The sequence below is a fragment of the Felis catus genome, chromosome A2 (genome assembly GCF_018350175.1).
Source record: "Felis catus isolate Fca126 chromosome A2, F.catus_Fca126_mat1.0, whole genome shotgun sequence".
Taxonomy (NCBI): Eukaryota; Metazoa; Chordata; class Mammalia; order Carnivora; family Felidae; genus Felis; species Felis catus.
Window position 1 is genome coordinate 29,711,930 of NC_058369.1, and position 18,634 is coordinate 29,730,563.

An 18,634-nucleotide genomic window follows, 5' to 3' on the forward strand; every position below is an offset into this window, starting at 1 on the left:
TATGTAGGGTTGCTTATTCCCTAAGCGATTATCACATCAGCCCTCATGACAGCTGGAAGAGGTTATTGAAGCTGTCTTTATTTTGAGGTTGAGGGAACTGAATTACATTGAGGGTAAATGACTTGCCCAAAGTCAGCCTGGTATCCAGAACTGAAACCCAAAGATCTGCCCAACTCTCAAAGACCTTGGACATGGCCATGATGCTCTGCTGACTCCCATGGTCGTGGGACAGATTATGAATCTCATGGTACTGGCCGTGCCTTTTGGTGTCATTTGAATACAGTTCAGAATCAGTGTCGTTGCTGTGCTGGCTGCTTTCCTGAGATATTGACCCCCCTCTTAGGTGTTTTGTTGGCTAAAAACCTTCCCATAAACTACATTAAGTTGCTCATGGTTTATATGACAGCAAGAGAAATAATCTTCCGCTAAGACAGCAAATGTTGGATGAATAAATCATGAAATATTCATATGATCATGTTCTCTACGGTAATAAAAAAGGACAAAACTATTTGCTACATGGAACACAGATGAATCTCACAGATACTGTGATGCATGAAAGCAAGTGAAACAAAAGTGATGCATGAAAGCAGGTGAAAGCAGGTGACTGGATGATTCCATTTATATGTATATGGTATATGGGAGTATCAACTGGTGCCGAGATCCTTCTGGAATCCAGAAGGGAACCTTCTGGAATACTGGAAATGTTTTGTCTTCACCAGGACTGAGATGACCTGGATGTGTTTCTCATGCATGTGTTTCTCAAAATAAATAAATAAATTTTTAAAAATAGAAATAATTTTGGGGCGCCTGGGTGGCGCAGTCGGTTAAGCGTCCGACTTCAGCCAGGTCACGATCTCGCGGTCCGTGAGTTCGAGCCCCGCGTCAGGCTCTGGGCTGATGGCTCAGAGCCTGGAGCCTGTTTCCGATTCTGTGTCTCCCTCTCTCTCTGCCCCTCCCCCGTTCATGCTCTGTCTCTCTCTGTCCCAAAAATAAATAAACGTTGAAAAAAAAATTAAAAAAAAAATAGAAATAATTTTGAAGATTCAGAGGAATCTATCTCTATGTCGCTGCAGCCATATGCTGGAACATACGCACACATTCATGGGAGAACTCTCTGATGCTTGACCTTCTAGTGACACGTAGCAGGGGGCCAGACACCCTTTGCTTTATTAGAACCTGGTCACCCAATCATTATTTGAAAGATCCGGCTTTAATCACTTACTGTGGCTTAGATTATGTTGAAGGAAGCAATGAAGCGGGCAGTATATTTTATGAAGGTTTCATCTGAAATTGTAAGCAAGTTTGAGAACTAAAAGGGGATGCTCACATTGGCTGACAAACCACTTTCGGTAGCGCATTCTCTGTACTCTTCTACCAACCAAATTACTGCTCTGCGCCTCATAGAGCAGTGTTGGACTTCGCAGATTTAACATCCTAAGGCAACTCTCACGTTTCCCAGTGAACTGTTAGCCTTTTTGAATTACTTTCGCAGTGATATTAAGACCTGAGTAGCACAACACCTGCAAAAAGCTGTTCCTGGATGTTAAATTTTCATGTGACGTTTACAGAGAGACACAGTTCATTTCCTGTGTCATAAAATGTGGGCGGTTTTTGTGCCGTCATTGGAAACCTTCCTGCTTTGTCAACTCTTTGTAACCACCATCAATCAGTCAGCCATTACCCAAAGATTTCTTTGAAGGCTTAATGTGGGAGAGGCACTGTGCTTCCTAGTGTACCTTTTCAAACGAAACAAAGCTCGGAGTCTGGTTGACATAGTACTAATACTCTACCTGCTAATACTCATGTCACTGTTGAATAGCTCATAGGCTTTGAGAAGATTACGGACAGAAAAATTTCACATTCATGTGTTTTGTTTGCTTTTGTTCATCTAATAGGTATATCGACAGTAAAATATATCCTACTTATCAGGTACTTTCTAAATATTTGTCGATTTAGTTTTTTTTTTTTTTTTTTAGGTAGGCTCCATGCCCAACATGGGGCTTGAACTCACAACCCTGAGAACAACATTTGTACGCTCTACATACTGAGCCAGCTAGGTGCCCCAATATTTGTTGGTTATATAAGTTAGCGAATCGATGAATAGGCAAGTGGTTGGTTGATTGGATAGAGTTTAGCACGGATAATTTAACAAAAATATTTACTATTCAAAATGTATCAAATTCTGCATATATCCCTGGCACCGCGCTAAGTATTTTATGTGGATTATCTCAATTTAACTTTCTCAACAGCCCTACGAGGGAAATATGATTAGTGTCTCTATTTCTTAGATCGAGGACAGTGAGGCTTAGAGAAGTAAAGTGATTTATTTGCCTAAAACCAGGATCGGCAGGATTTCTCTAGAAAGGTCAGATAATAAGTATTTTTGGCTTTGCTGCTCAACCCTGTCTTTATGGCAGGAAAGCAGCCACAGACGATATGTAAACCGTAGATGTGTCCCAATAAAACTTTATTTACAAAAACAGTCAGTGGGTACAATTCTCCCAGTGACCATCGTTTGCTGATCCCCGTCACACCTCATCAGTGATGGAACTTTGATTTGAACCACAGCAATGTGACTTTGAAGACCATGTATTTAACCAATAAGGAACAAATTACGATCCATTTGTAAAAAGGTAGGAAGTTTGCTTTGGCAGTCTTTATCAATAATTGTTTGTTTCGTTTTGTTTTGTTTCTGCGTTTCCTTCCAAAGTCTTCCTTTGTCAGCCATACCACTTTTCGGTTGTGAAACTGAAAGAAAAGAAAACCAAAGCTCACCTCATTGCGATAGTCCCCGGGTGTGTACACTGTGGAATGTAATGCCTGTTGCCACACACATGCTTTCAGTCTGCCCCTGTGGGTCCGCCCCGGGGGGGTGTGCACTTCTCCACCTGCCCAGAGGGGTCGAGTCACACGACCAGTACACAGCCAGGACTTGAATCAGATTCTCTGGACATAAATCCGAGAATCCTTGGCTGAAATTTTCTTTTATCTGTTTTTCTTTTATTTCTTTCCTCCTTCTCACCCCTTTTATAGCTACCTATTGTTCTTTCAGAAAACAAACATGTGTTAGTGTCTGTTCTGTGCTGGTACTGAGGTACATGGTGCTGGGAATATAAAATCAAATTAAATAAAGTACGAACCCTGCCTTCAGGAAGCTGTCAGCCCAGTCAGGGGACAAGTGTTTCAACAGGTCATTGAAAGGAAGGGTAGGAGGTGCCATGACAGAGGATGTGTCACAGGTGCTAGCTAACCTGGTGACGCTGGAGTGGATGAGGACCCTCTGACTTGCTTAAACTTTGAGGACCCCCTCCCCCCGCCGCCAGGATATCCTCAGGTGCACCAAGCCCCTGGGCTGCCCTCCAGACTTCAGGTATTGACAGGCTGGGGAGGAACTGAGAGTGATAAGTTAACAGGTATTTGGGACGGGCCAGTTTGGATGGGGTGGTCGGGGAAAGCCTCTTGTAGCTGCGATCTGAAGAGTGAGAACCGGCCCTTCAAGGATCTGATTGAAGGGCATTGTAGGCAGAGGGGACAGCGCCATGGCCAAAGTAAAAAGGCCCAAGAGTATCCGAGGAAGAAGGAGGAGGGAGGCCGGTGCTGCTGAACTATAGCGAACCGAGAAAGTCACGGCAGTAAGAATCTGCAGAGGACCTCAGCCCGATCCTGGGGAACCGCTAAGCAGGCATGTATTGTGATTAAGTGTACTTTTTGAAGGATCATTCTAACTCAGTGGTTCTGTCAGAATCATTTAGGGAGCTTTCAAATGCCTAGGTGCCCAGATCACGTCTCAGGTCAGTCAGAACAGTGTTTCATCATTGTTGTCTGATTTTTGTTTTACTTTTAAAGCTGATTAAAGGCGGTGCCGGTGCTTAGCAGTTACAGTAGAGAAAGTAGGGAAGCCAGTTAGGCAAGGCTGTTGGAGGTTACTTAGGTTTAGAGTGATGGTGGGGTAGGCAGCAGAATGGAGAAGCTGGAGGGAGGTGGTCTGTGGATTTGGATTCGAGGTATATTTAGGAGGTAGGATCTTCTGGACTTTCTGATACATCGTATGTGGCTGTGGAAAGAAAATGATTCCTGGGTTTGGGGTCTGGTCTGCTGGGTGGAAAGATGTTACCATGCTATTGTAATCAAAGATTGGGGTGCAGGTAGGGGAGTTCGTGCTTCACTGGATTTAGCTTAGAGCCCTGATACTGTCGGTCTGTTTGTAACTAGAGGTAGTAGTATTTGTGTCTTTATGTGTGTTCGTTCGTGTATGCCTGGTTGGGTACCAGCAGGGCATGCCTGCCCCTTTGGCGAAAGAGTGGCTGTGGCTAGTTTTGAAGAATCCTGGGTGTGTTAGGCACTGCGCTGAACATTCATTTAATCCTTTTAATAACCCTGTGTCATTGAGGGGCAGTGATCTCGTTTTTACAGATGAGGAACTGAGGCACAGTGAGGCTGTAATTCACTTTCATCCAGCTAATTAGCTGTCAAGTCGAAGAGTAGGGTTTTGAACCTGGGTCTACCAACCTGGTTTCAAAAACTCTGCTTAACCCCTCTGTCAGTCGTACGCACCCAAGTTTCACATGAGCTCATCACAGGAGATGCGCGCTCCTCTTTTCTAAGAAGTGACTTATTCTCAGGTTATTATCCATGGCAGGATTCACGAGATAAACCTCTTCCTGGTTAAATATTACCTATACCTCCCCTACTGGGGCTGTTTTGTTCAAGAGAGCTGCTGGAGGAAGTGGAAGATCCTGAGCACTGTTGCTTAAATAAGTAGACTCCATGCTCTATGAAGAAATCATATTATTTTCTCAAAGGAGAGAAAGTTGGCCCAGTGAGACAATGATTGCTAGGAACAAACTTTCTGGTTTTCCATTTTGTTCTGCTACAAATAACACGTTCTATCAATCAAGGCCTGCTGGGAAAGATTTTGTCTTTCCTCATTGCAATTTAATTTTATCCTCTGTTGAACTCAGGTGCATTTTCCATACAAAGCTGAACTCTTCAGTTAGCATTAATCTGTGTCCTCCTTGAGATGGGGCTGGCCCTTGTGTAGACTACCAGGTACTTAAAAGGAATCTTCCTAGTTGGTAGATTTGAAGACCTTTGTACACTTCAATAATTGTTTTGTATCCTCCAAAACATTACTTAACTAAAGCTCTTAAGTCAGATGCTCCAACTTTAATGATTGTACACTGAAAATAACTATCACTGGGTTGTTGGTTGAAATGGTATGTTTAGATGAGTTAATGGATTGATTTCAGAGGACAGTGACAGGGGCATAAAGTCCCCCTTACGGTATCGACCACCAAAGCCTTCACATAAGCGTGTGGTTTGGAATAGGGAATACCCTGTGACGTATTGCTTGGGAAAAGTGGATTGATACTTAATCAATCTTCAGAGGCCACACTATGGAGGCAATCATTCAGTGCTCTACAGGAGGCACAGAGTGGAAATACCCCTTCCAAAAGGAAAAATAAGAGTATGGAGTGTGTAATTAGTCTTCACTTAGCTTGGTTGCTATGATTCAGAAACAGCAGCTGCTCGCACCAGTGTGTTGTGCTATGTACCTTGCCCAGGGACATCTTTCTTTGAGAAGGACTCGGATTTGTTGCTGCAATTTATCGGTTTCCTATGTTTGTTCAAAATAAAAGCCACTGAAAACACTTTATCTCAGAATTAATGATTGATGTCTGTTTGCCCCATTTGGGGTTTACGCACTATTTTTGCCAAATTTTCCTGGTTGGAATTTGGATTTTATTTTATTTTATTATAATTTTATTTATTTTTTAAAAATTTTTAATGTTTATTTTTGAGAAAGAGAGAGAGAAGGAGGGGCAGAGAGAGAGGGAGACACAGAATGTGAAGCAGACTTCAGGCTCTGAGCTCTCAGTACAGAGCCTGATGTGGGACTTGAACCCACAGACATTGAGATTATGACCTGAGCCAAAGTCAGATGCTTAACCATGTGAGCCACCCCAGTGCCCGAATTTTATTATAATTTTAGAAAGAGAGAGTGAGTGTGAGCTGAGGAGAGGGGCAAAGGATGAGAAAGAGTCTCACCCAGGCTTCACACTGAGTGTGGAGCCTGATGTGGGACTCGATCCCATGACCCTGGGATCATGACCTGAGTTGAAATCAAGAGTCAGACACTCAGTCAACTGAGCCACCCAGGTGACCCATTGGAACTTGGATTTTAAACGTATTGCTTCCCCTCAAACTCTAGAAGCTATGATGTAACATAGCAATTTAGGTCTGTGAGAGGCAAGAGCCTATTTAGAGTGATGGGAACTACCTTGAATAGCTGAAGCACCAGTATCAAGAAAATGGTGGTATGTGGATTCTTTAAGGAGGCCAGGGCCCTCGTCTCCCTGTGGGAACAAGCAGTAGACTGTCAGGTCTGTGATTCATTCAGTTCCCTATCTCAGCACCCAGTTCTTGCCATGTGGTTATCTATTGGCCTATAACATTACCACAAGCTTAACAGCTAAAACCACACACATTTACCATCTCCCAGTTTCTCTGGGTCCCCTCCTTCATGGTTTCTCACTTGGCTTGCAATCAAAGTGTCAGCCAGAGTTGAGGTCGTATCTGAAAGTTCAGCTGGGGAAGGATCCATTTCCACATTCACTCAGATTGTTGACAGAATTCAGTTCCTCAAGGGCTGTTTGACTGAGGGCCTCAGTTTCCCTCTGGCTGTTGGCCAGAGACCACGTCTTCAGGGTCTCACTGTATGGGCTTCTCTAGCATGGCCATTTACTTTACCAAAGTGTGCAAGCAAAGTACACAACGTGCGAATCCGCTAGCAAGATGGGCGTTAGAGTCTCTTGTAACCTGATCATCACAGGGGTGTCTCTGACTTTGCTCCCTTCTACTTGTTAAAAGCAAGCCGCTAGATCCAGCCCATGCCCAGAAGGAGTTAATTCCACAGGGGCCTGAAGACCTGGGATTGGGAATCACTGAGGGCCCTCTTAGTGTCAGCCCACCACAGCATGCCCTTGGCACTCAGGGCATATCTGTTGAATAAATGAGCAGAAGACCTGGGGTTTTGCCATGTAGGCCAAAGGCACCATTTGTTGTTTTCCGCCATCACCTCTTTATACAACCGTAAGATGAGCGAGGTCATTTTAATATTTGATATATGATAGCTACATGGTATTTGGAGAGTCTTCCCCATCCCTCATAATGCCATCTGGATGCTTCAGTTTTATCCAAAGTGATGACCTTACCCATGGAGGAATGTTTTCAAGGGAAGGATCAATCTGGTGACCCCTTTGGTCTGATATGCCTCATCTTTTATATTTTTCTTGCTGCACACATGGCGGGGATTTAAAGCAGTCCCCACACAGTGCTTTCTGGATTCCGAGTCTTTTGTAAATGGAAAGCCCTGAGTAGCGTTTTGCTTCGAGGGAAAGAGAAAGCAAGGGTGAAGGTTCACATCTAATGTGTTTTGGTTGAAGCCACTTGCTCCCTGTGGAAGCAGTCAGCTCTCCTTTCTCCCCCAAGACTTTGATATTGTTGGGGCTTTTCAGTGCATGGCAGGATTATTAACAAAAGAAAGGCAAAGTTGTCCAGCACTGCCACACTGAATCGAGAGAAACTTGCAGCCAAGTCACTGAACCTGAAATAAGCTTCTCTTGCCCCAGGCTTCCCCAGATTGCATGCCTTTTTTTTTCTTTTAATTCAAAAAATCATAACAGTATCTGTGTGAAATGGTTGGCACTATAGCCTAAGACTCTCAGTCATACTTTGCTAGGTTGGAATTTCTTTTTTGCCTCTTTCCAGTTCAAGAGCAGCCTTTACTTTGAGAAGTCTGGCCGGGGTGGGACAGGCAGGTTCTGGGTCTCTGTCTGGAACTGCTGGAAAGGCTTTCCCACTCCCTTCTTGGCTCTGAAACACAATGCATTAAAAAGACAAAGAAGGACAAAAATCACCATGTGGAAGTTCCATTTGTCAGGTGCTCCAGCCTGCCCATTTTCTCTCTTTCTCTCTCGCTCCTGCCTTGGCTTTGAAATTGAGTTTTTGAGAGAGTCCAAAGCCAGAGGAAATGGCATTGTGTACTCAGTCCGGGACAGTTTGATCCTCGTGAAAAGGAGAAATCGCCTGTATTGACAATAGGCGAGGCTGCTGCTGGCAAGGTCCGCAGTTGTGCGGATTTGCTACTGGGCCTCACTGTCACCCTGCTGGGTTGGTTTTTCCAGTAATAGACTCCTCCAAGCCAAGTCTGACAATTAAGTGGTAAATACTCTGGTGAGCGGGAGTAGTGGGAGCAAAGGGATAGAGAAGGTCAGTCGAAATAGACCAAGAGCATTAAATTCATTTCCTCTGCGGCCTTCTCTGGCCACGAATCTCAATTCTCTGGAGATGAATAACTTGTGAATTGACTGGTTTCCACTAACATTATGAATTAACAGTAAGTAAGCTGTGTCAATGCTCAAACTCCTGTTGAAGCGGGGAGGGTGAATCCTATTAGCATTTATAATTGTGTTGCCTTTTCATATTAATCCCTTCCCATGGCTGAGGAATTAGGCGTTTTCTCATCTGTGGACGGAAACCAGTCCCAGGAGGGTGTCCTGTCAAGTGCCAGAAAATAGATGATGATACGGGGCCATACCCTTCCCCCCAACAGGAGCTCTTGCCTCTCTTGTGAGATGCGCCTGTGATGTTCTGCATATCTATGAGATCGGGCTTACAGTATGATTCTGGAAATTTATTACTCAAAGTGAAGCCAAGCCTCCTGGCCAGGAATCCACACATGGTGAGTTGCCTTTAGCTGACGGGGAGGCTAAAATCCCTCCTTTCGTGAAAAGCAGTACACCTTCACAGAACTCCTTTTTCCTCTGTCATGCCTCGCTCTGGATTGTGTCCCTTGTTTTCTCTCGGACTTTATTCTGTGGCAGTTTGGGATGCTCAATGCACCACGACCTCTGATTCTGCCTGTCGTAATCCCGTGGCAGCAGTGACAGGAGAGAATAGAAAGCATCGTTGGGATGTCCAAAGGGAAAAAAGAAATTTCTCCCAACAGAACAGGGAGAGGCTGTGGGCTGTCCAAGAAGAAAAGCCATATTTGTGAGTATTTACAAAGACAGTCAAGAGAAGAATGGTGTTTTCAATGTGGATCCGTGTGGTTAGTGGTTTGATGCTACGCTTGTGTCCTTGCACATAGACACGTTTCCTAAATTATTGACCAGTATTTCATTTATTAATAAAGGAAGCTGGTTGGTGTCCTGTCTCTGGGTCAGGCCTAACTGAAATGCAGTGGTACAAAAGTAACCAAGTTGTGAATGGTTTGAGCCAGGAAGTTCTTGACAGTAACTTGAATCTGAATGTGGTGAGTGGTGACCAAGGTGTTGGAGTCAGAAAGAAAGGAGCTGCAGCGTCCTTGCCACATGGCTCTTTAGGTAAGAGCCGTGGGAGGAAGAGGAGAATCAGATCTGAGATCAGATCTCATGAGAAGTGCTTGCCTTGTCCTGATCGGACACTTCAGCTTCTGAGTACACAGTGGCCCACTAACCTTTGGAGTGGATGGCTCATCACCTCTGCAGTTCAGGAAGGCCATGCGGAGTCTCTGGTCCTGCTGTTTGACACTTTCCTTCACAGGCGTGGTTTAATCATGTAGCCATTCACTCTCAGCGGGCATAAATCCTTTTTCCCACAAGAGGATATTGGCTGGATGTGACGTTTATAGGACGAAAGGAGCAGCTGGTGATGTCGGATTCAAGGCAAGTAGGTTGTCTTGGCCATCCTAGTTAGCAGATGGCCAGGACTTGATAGATTGAAGATTATTAGGATCGAAGTCAAGGGCCAAATGGCACGAGGGACTGGAAAATGGCAGCCGATATCTGAACAGAGGCACATGCAGTCTGCTGGGGCCTCTCTACTTGCATTTCATTTTGCTTCAAGCAGGAAAGACCTCAGGTCCTCGTAAGGCCCTGGCTTGCAGACGCATCTCTAGAGATTATTGACACCGTGGTTATGAATCTGATAGTTGGCTCAATCCTTATCATGGTCTATTATTCGGAAAGATAATTTTATGAAGATTAGATTTCATCAGCATTTATATGAATTTGGCCTTTTGCCCAAACCTACGTGTCATGGTTTCCTACGTGGCTAATGTCTCTGTGTCGCTTGTTATATCTAAAGACAACTTAAAGGCTTTCACTCAGGGCCCTCTGTCGCGTTGGCATGCCATCCTTTTGACGATGACTCATGCCACAAAAGCTGCTCCGAGTTAGAAGGGCCAGGAGCTGAGCTTTGCAACAAGAGCGCCAACTGCAGGGCAAGGGGATGTCCATTTCTCCGAGGCCATTTTAAGCTCATTTGTGTAATTGCCACCTTCTCAGTATTACTGCATAACTCCTTTGATCTCAGAGGAGAAGGTGGCGAATTTCAAGATCCAGGAAAACTCCTCGTGTGGCTTTCAAAGGAGCAGCATATTACGAAACTGAGTGGATGTCAAATAAAACATAAACTTGGATCTTTTGAAATTTGAGCTCAAGTAGGTATTACTTTTAGAGCCGAGCACATTGACAAGTTCAGGGATGAAACTGCTGTTGTTTGACATTCATTTAAATTTGAGTGTTTGGGTCAAGTTGTTGCCCAGTCACATCCACCCTTCTTGAATGTTGCGTTTGTACTCAGCATTATACTCCAAGCTTTACACATTTAATCCTTAGGACAGCATTAGGAAATTGTAACCCCATTTTATAGGTGAGGACACTGACGCTCTAAGCGTTCATCCCTGACTCAAAATTTCATTGTTTTCCCCCATCCTCTGGCCTCCTCTACTCTGGATGAGTCCAGGATGTAAATATGGGTTGCTCAAACAGTCTTCTTCACCGTAGGCATATTTCAGAGCTATCCAAATTGCTTAGCTTGTGTTCATGATTTTTTTTTTAAGTGGCAAATTGATTGAAGCAGTAAATGGAAGGGATTATTTCAGACAGGGTTGTGCCTTTACTGGAACAAACCCACTTATTAACATGCTATTTGGATTCCCACCCTGAGCTTTAGAACCAACACATAGACTGGAGAGTGAGCTGAGTATTACTAGTAAGTTATTTGGACCAGCCAATGATCTCCATTTTCTCTCCCTTTCTCCTGATCTATTTTCCTTAACCCCAGCCATGGAAACTAGCAATGGGGGCTGTGGAGGCAAATGGGCATTGTAGGTTTTCTCATTTATGGGGTTACTTAGAATATAGGGTCAGGCCCTGGAACTTGAATGGGATCTGACTTGAGTAGAGATATTGTAGTCAGAAGTGGTCAGAAAGTCAACCTGGATTAGGTTGCCTGGTTATTTTCCTCTTGCATGAGCTACAAATGTTATTGGTGAGTGGAAGAAATGGGGGACTAGAGCTTTCTCTGAGCTTTCTTTTCATGAAATAAGACTGAATGCATTAAAGGGTCCCCCAACAATAAAACATCCCCCCACAGTTGGGATTGAAAATCAAAAGCATCTGAAATGTTGCCCTGGTAGAGGAGGGGTAACACAGTTTTGGAGAAGCACATGAGTTGATTGGGTTAACAGCCAATGCTGTGTCTTGGTATGTGGAGTCTCTTTGAGAAACCTTTATGACAAACCAGAAGCAGAGTATATTGGTCAAGAAAATTATTGGTCAGGTGCCTGGATGGCTCAATCGGTTGAGTGTCCAGCTCTTGATTTCGGCTCAGGTCATGATCTCACAGTTCATGGGATCGAGGCCCGGGTCTGACTCTGTGCTGACAACATGGAGCCTACTTGGGATTCTCTCCCTCCCTCCCTCCCTCTCTGTGCCCCTCCCCCCACCCTCTCAAAATAAATAAATGAACATTAAAAAAAAAATAAGAAAATTCTGGGTTTCTTAGTCTGTCCCAAATCCTCCACCTCTGTACACACTCTGAAACCCTAACAGTTATTTTATGCTGTAACAAATGATCCCAACTAATTAAAACAACAATTATTTTATTGCTTTATGGTTCTGTAGGTTAGCTGGGCAGTTTATCTGGTTGGGACCAGCTCGGGTGGTCTCTGGGGCCTTCAGGTAGTTCATGTGAGGCTGGATAGTCTGGGAGAGACTCACTGTCCTATCTGATAGTTGGCAAGCTGGCTAGTCTAGAACTACCTCAGTGGGGACGGCCTATCTGCCCCATGTCATCTTGTCCTCCGAGAGTCTAGCTTGGGATTCTTCACCTGGTGGTCTCGAAATTTCAGAGTCCCAAGAGAGGTTAAAATTCTACATGCAAGCCCTGTGTAAGCTGCTCCCTATACAGGTTCGCTCATGTCCCATTGGCCAAAGCAAGTCACGGGGTCAAGCCCAGTTTCAAAGAGTGGAGAAGTTGGTATACACTTGTGATGGGAGGAGTGGCCAAGTCAGATTGCAAAGGTGCATGTGACAGGCATGACATAAGTTTGTGGCCCTTTTGCCATTTCCCACAGATACTAGGGTAACTACGGGTGGTTGAGGTAGCATAAACTTCTCTACCAGCCTAAATCTGGAGAAGGAGAAGGAAGACCATGTTTTTGTCTATACCTTCAATTTGATACGAGATAGTTCTCTCCACTCCTATTTATTCTTTCACTTCTAAAATTTGGCCACATTTACCAGTAGACTCTCTCTTATCTTGCATTCTTGAGTTGTGATTCCAGTTTTGAGCATCTTTGTACAATATCGGTGAGTATTTGCTAGGGTGTAAATATGAGGTCTTCATTTTGATGTCTTCTTTTGTGGATGTTTACCTCTCAAGAATGCTTTGTGCTCAACCAATCTGTCAAACCCTTGGCTAGAGCTTCCTGTCAGGCAATTCAGAGGTATGCTAATGGTAACTCCCAGAATTCCACCTTTGTGACCTGGTATACTGGGTTCCTATTCACTGATCCTTTCTGAAGTGTCTGTAGTGTTTATGGTGTAGTACCAAATTCCGCCTCACTTTATTAGTCTATAAATGTGACACCATACATAATGACACCTGTGTTTTAATTTCACCGTAACTCCAGGCTCCTGTCATCAATATGTAATGACATATTAATCACTGTTAACTCACAGTGCCTGCAACTAGAATTTCTCAACCTCACCTTATGCCCCATTGACATCTTGGGGCAGATAATTCTGTGCTGTGGGGGGGCTATTTGGAATTCTGTGGAATTTTTGGCAGCAGCCTTGCCTCTAACCACGTGATGCAGGTAGCCCCTCTTCTTCGTCCCTACTTGTGACAACCGACAATGTCTGCAGACGTGACTCAGTGACCTCAGGATGGGTGTGGGCAGTGGGAGATAGGTAAAATCACCTCCAGGTGAGAACCACTGTGCTAACGTGGAGATGCTGAAGCAGAAAACAGAAGGAAACGTGTGAAGTATGGGTATTGTCCGAGAGTACACTAGGAGTGGCAGTCCAGTGGATGATTTGTTAACAGGGAGAAGGAATGTGGGAGATTTTCAGTTACCCTAAAATTTTGACCTCTGATGACCCTAAGTTAACTAGGAAACATCCAGTTGGGTCTTGCTACACCTTGAAAGATTCACCAATATCTGAACTTCATTATGTTAGAAGTGGGTTAAATATAAATACCCACCCCGGGGCGCCTGGGTGGCTCGTTCGGTTAAGCATCCAACTTCAGCTCGTGTCATGATCTTACGGTTCATGGGTTCGAGCCCCGCGTCGGGCTCTGCGCTGATGCTTGGAGCCTGGAGCTGCTTCGGATTCTGTGTCTCCCTGTCTCTCTGCTCCTCCCCTGCTCACTCTCTCTCGCTCTCAAAAATAAATAAACATTGAAAATAACTAAAAATATAAATACCATTTCTGAAAAAAAAACTCAGGAGATAGGCTGACCATATAGATAAGGGATTTTGGAAAAGTTAAACACACACTCTAAAAAGTATAGAGAAAATTGTATCATGACCCATTTGATACTCATCACCTAAGGTCATCAATGATTGATTGATTGGCAGTCTTGTCGCATCTTTTCAAACTGCTATCCACTGTTAGATTATTTTGAAGTAAAATCTAGATGTCGTTGCATTTCATTTGTAACTATTTTAATTAGTGTCTACAAGAAAGTACCTAAAAACCAAAATTATAATACGCTGGCGGAATTTTAGTCTCCTGGAAAGGGCAAGAATGAGAATTTATGCTGAGTAATAATCAGAAACTTAAGGGAAAGAATGGGAAAGAGGCTTGACTTTGAGGGGAATTAAAAACCCCAGAGGGAAGTGAAGTTGGGAGGTACTGTCTCTTCAAGCTCCTCTCCTGCCCTGTCCTCCCCTCTCCTACTCCGAGGTAGTCTTAGAAATTCCTCTTATAGTATGGTGGTGGTAAAGCACAGGAGACTGGGATCCTCAGAAAGGAGAGCAGGCTGGCAGGGCACAGATCTGTTTTCCAAAAAGAAGCGGGGGGGAAAAACACATCACAAGAAGGTACTGAAATATTCAGTCAATGATGGATCACTCTTTGATGACTTTCAATGACTTTTTAGCAGATCAGGGTGTACTTTTAATAAAACAAAAGCAAGAAGAAAGTCTTACCGTTGCTTTTTAAGATTTTAGTAGGACTGTGGTATTTCTCTCCTGTTCTAATGTATTCTGAGAAGTTTCTTTCTTTTGATTTAGACTTCCTCACTTGATTTTATTATGTCATAAATCTTCTGTGTTTGGTGAGAGCCATGGTATATGTAAGACCTAAGCAGCTTGCTAGATAACATCTATTTCCCCCACCCCCTTCTCTTCAGAAGATTAAACTGAGGCTGTTGTGTCTGATGCCAGAATAGATTTAACCAATCATGTTTCCTTTACATGTAGGTCAGTCCAAGGGACAATTCCGCACTGGATCCTATTATCCATGGGTTGAAGGGCGTCGTACATCATGGTAAGTAAGCCATGTACGCTTATTTTTGCTGGTATGTGAAGAGCTAAGGTCTCCACCTAAAGGAATGGGGTTATCTTGCAGAGGACACAGGGTGACACCGATTCCTCATCCACTGATGTTGAAGGGCGTTAGAGCCATTATTTGATGGGTAAAGAGGATGCCCATTTATTACCTGAAAATGGATCTGGGTTAACAGTAAGCCATTTGTTTCTCTTCAGGTACCACTTTGAATGCATGTGTTATAAATCAAAATGCCCTAAGATGTACCGTTTGTATGCGTTGAACCTGCCACTGTCTCATGTCTCTCTTAAAAATACTCTTCTTTCAAGTGTATTTGCATTAATAAATTTCTTGATTTGCCGCTCAGATTTAGGGAAAAAATTTAAGTAGCTGTGACAAGTCATTAAACTTTGCTGCATGTGAGCAAGCATCATGAGCCACTAGCATGGAAAAAGCTAGGCCGTGTTCTGTGTAGCAGACGTCTTATCCTCAGGCATAAAACTGGGAGAGAAAGTAAGATAAATGGGTTCTGTCTTTCCCAACTGGTTTTTATTGGAAGAATTTCCCCGCAACTTTATTATCGGCAATGCATCATTAGCTATGACATCAGGATCCTCTAATTTCAAAAGTACCCTTGTCACAGGGAGGTATGGAGTCTAGAGGTAGTGTCATGATTTGCAAAGTTTTAATAATCTAATTAGAATTCCAAAGACATTGACAGAAATAGCATTAGTAACCATAATAAATCTACCCTTCATCTCCACAGCTGTGATAAAACATCGTCACACCTTTCTGGGAGGATTGTCTTTCAACATTAGCCAACTCTGCAGACCTTAACAGACATCTTCCCCCATTTCTCTCAGGGAAACTAAAACCACTTGTCAGGGTACAGTTGAAGCCAGCAGGATTCTGGATTAATTGTCCTTCTCTTATAGCCATTCAATCGTGCAGCAGTGAACAATATTAAACGTATGAAAAGTGGGAAAATAGGGTGGCTGAAAACACCCCCGTAGAGGTTTTCATTGTGAGAAATTTCCACGGCTTCTTCAAAATTTCAGTTTGCCCCAAAGCAAACCCCTCACATGGAGCTGGGAAGTAGGCTATGTGACAGTTTCTCTAGAGAACAGAGCAACTTTGCCAAAACTGTGTCTGCCTGCGCATTTGTTTGTGTTTTGATGTTGGTCACAACGGTGGTGGTTTTGGACAGTAGGGATATTTGCATTGTTCTCTGGACACCTCAAAAGTGCAAAGAAAGCTGGTATTTGGGCAACATGTTGTGCATTCTGAGCTCCTTTCCCAGAAGATCCCCTTGGACATTCAGTTGACCAAACCCTTCCAGAAATTCCAGTTCGTGGTGTAGATTGAGTTTTGGGGCCTAAAACGTAGTAAATGATGACTAGATCGTTTCCTTCCTTCCCTCTGACTTATTCATGTTTGAAAACAAAAACACCATGAAGAGTTCTAGAATCTTCGAAACAGGTACCTATTCTTCAGTTAGAGAGGAAGCATTCCACCAGCTAAGGCAGATCATGTTCTTATTTCCACAATGATAATTGAAGGAGATTCCATATGTTAAAGATAAGCGGAGGCTTCTGTTAGCTCTCAGATCCCCAAATCTCAGTAAACTCACTGCCTAGTCATCATTTGGTTCATGAGCTCTGTGCTGCCATAATCGTGTTATATCCTTCCTCATTATCCACAATTACCCTCCAAGAGGCTATTACGTGTTTGCTCTTATATGTTTACCTGGCACTGGGAGGGAGACAAAGACGCCTGAGTTGTGGTTTCAACACACTTTCTAATGGAGAAGTCAGAGGAGATCTGCCAGGAATAATTCCCTGCAGGAGGAAGTTTACTTATTTGTACAGCAGAGGTGTGGCATGCCCACTGTGTGCGATGAAAGTTCTTTTTTAATTATCCTATCCCATGGCCCACCCACTCCCCACCACATCATCCTAGGCTCCTTTCTTGGAACCGTTTGAAGGTATCAAAAATAACCTTGTCTTTTATTCACTCGTGTATTACCTACTGAAGTGTCCGCGTCGTGAGGGCAAGAACCCCTGCGTGTGTGGTGAGTAATAGACGTTCAGTAAATGTCCGCCAACTCAGTGGATCAAGCAGACATACAAATAAGTGAAAATATCAAACTATGAAACCTGAAGAAGAGGAGAAGAAACTAAGGCTCCTTGAGTTTTGCTCTGACTGGGAAGAGAAAGGAGTCAGAGAACATCTTGGAAATGTGACTGCGCCCTCCGTTCTCAGGCTGTCACGGGTTTTCCCTGTGACAAGGGGATTGTGAAAACACACATCTCTTTTGTCATTCTTCCAGAAGAGAATGAACATTTGCAATCGCTAGAACAACTTTTGGTGGAACTGGAAGCGTTTTCAGTTGAAGGTCCTGTGAGGGATTTGAATGATCTGTTAATTTGATGGGACATAAATAATTGTGCCCTTCGCAGAATCTCTGGCTTGGAAATGACAATAGAAATGTGTAAAAAGGAAAAGATCACTATGGATTTCTGTTACAGTTCAGAATTGGTTTTATTTCTTCAGCTCTGGGAGTCATATCTTAGAATATTAATTCCTCATTAAATGAAAGGGTTTTTTTTTTTTTAATAGGAAGAATCTTGTATGTTCTTCCAGTGAGAAATCTGGTCATACTGGCCAGTCCTACTTGGCATTTGGTCATCGGGGTTCTCTGTGAGGCAGACAGCAAGGTGGGGTTTTAAGTGCAGGTGAATTTTTTGGCAGGAGAGGGATAAAGAGGAGCAGGGCTGGATGGGGAGAGTGTTGGGATGACAGTACAGGTCTGACATCTCTGAATGAGGAGGGAATCTAGGAGGACTGGCTGAAGGCAGCTCTCAAGAAGTCTTGGCCAGTGTGGAGATTCCTCAAAAAATTAAAACTAGAACTATGACCCGGCAATAACACTACTAGGAACTTATAGCAATAACCCTATGACCCAGCAATAACACGACTAGGAATTTATCCAAAGGATACAGGAGTGCTGATTCATAGGAGCACATGTACCCCAATGTTTATAGCAGCACTTTCAGCAATAGCCACATTATGGAAAGAGCCTAAATGTCCATCCACTGATGAATGGATAAAGAAGATGTGGTTTATATATACAATAGAATGCTACTTGGCCATGAGAAAGAATGAAATCTGGCCTTTTGTAGCAACGTGGATGAAACTGGAGGGTATTATGCTAAGTGAAATAAGTCAGTCAGAGAAAGACAGATACCATAGTTTTTAAATATAATTTATTGTCAAATTGGTTTCTGTGCAACACCCAGTGCTTATCTCAACAAGTGCCCTCCTCGATGCCCATCGCCCACTTTCCCCTCTAAGACAGATGCCATATGTTTTCGCTCATCCGTGGCTCCTGAGACACTCAACAGAAGACCATGGGGGAGGGGAAGGGGGAAAAAGGTTACAAACAGAGAGGGAGGGAGGCAAACCAGAAGAGACTCTTAAATACAGAGAACAAACTGAGGGTTGATGGGAGGTTGGGGACAGGGGAAAATGGGTGATGGGCATGGAGGAGGACACTTGTTGGGATGAGCACTGGGTGTTGTATGGAAGTCACTTTGACAATAAATTATATTTAATTAATTAATTAACTTAAAAAGAAGAAGAACAAGAACAGAAACAAGAAGAAGTGTTGGCCAGGCCATCGGAGCACCTCAGAGCCAAGACTGCCTGGGAGAGACGTCCTGCGTTGGGCAGGAGTGGCCCAGCCTGGGTTCCCCTGTCGTGGGCAGTCACCGGCCAGAGTGTGCCAGCAAGGCCAGCCTCCGTGAGCA

At 43.7% G+C, this 18,634-nt stretch overlaps 1 protein-coding gene across 5 annotated transcripts in view; it reads left to right on the forward strand.

Annotated features, from left to right (window-relative positions):
• The window catches only part of PTPRG (protein tyrosine phosphatase receptor type G), a 718,204-nt gene that overhangs the window by 532,930 nt on the left and 166,640 nt on the right, over nt 1-18,634 (forward strand). For all 5 annotated transcript variants that reach the window (XM_011280147.3, XM_045051777.1, XM_045051779.1 and 2 more), the window contains one exon: nt 14,759-14,825. In XM_011280147.3, the coding sequence (XP_011278449.3) occupies nt 14,759-14,825 (67 nt within the window). The remainder of the gene's footprint in view (nt 1-14,758; nt 14,826-18,634) is intronic.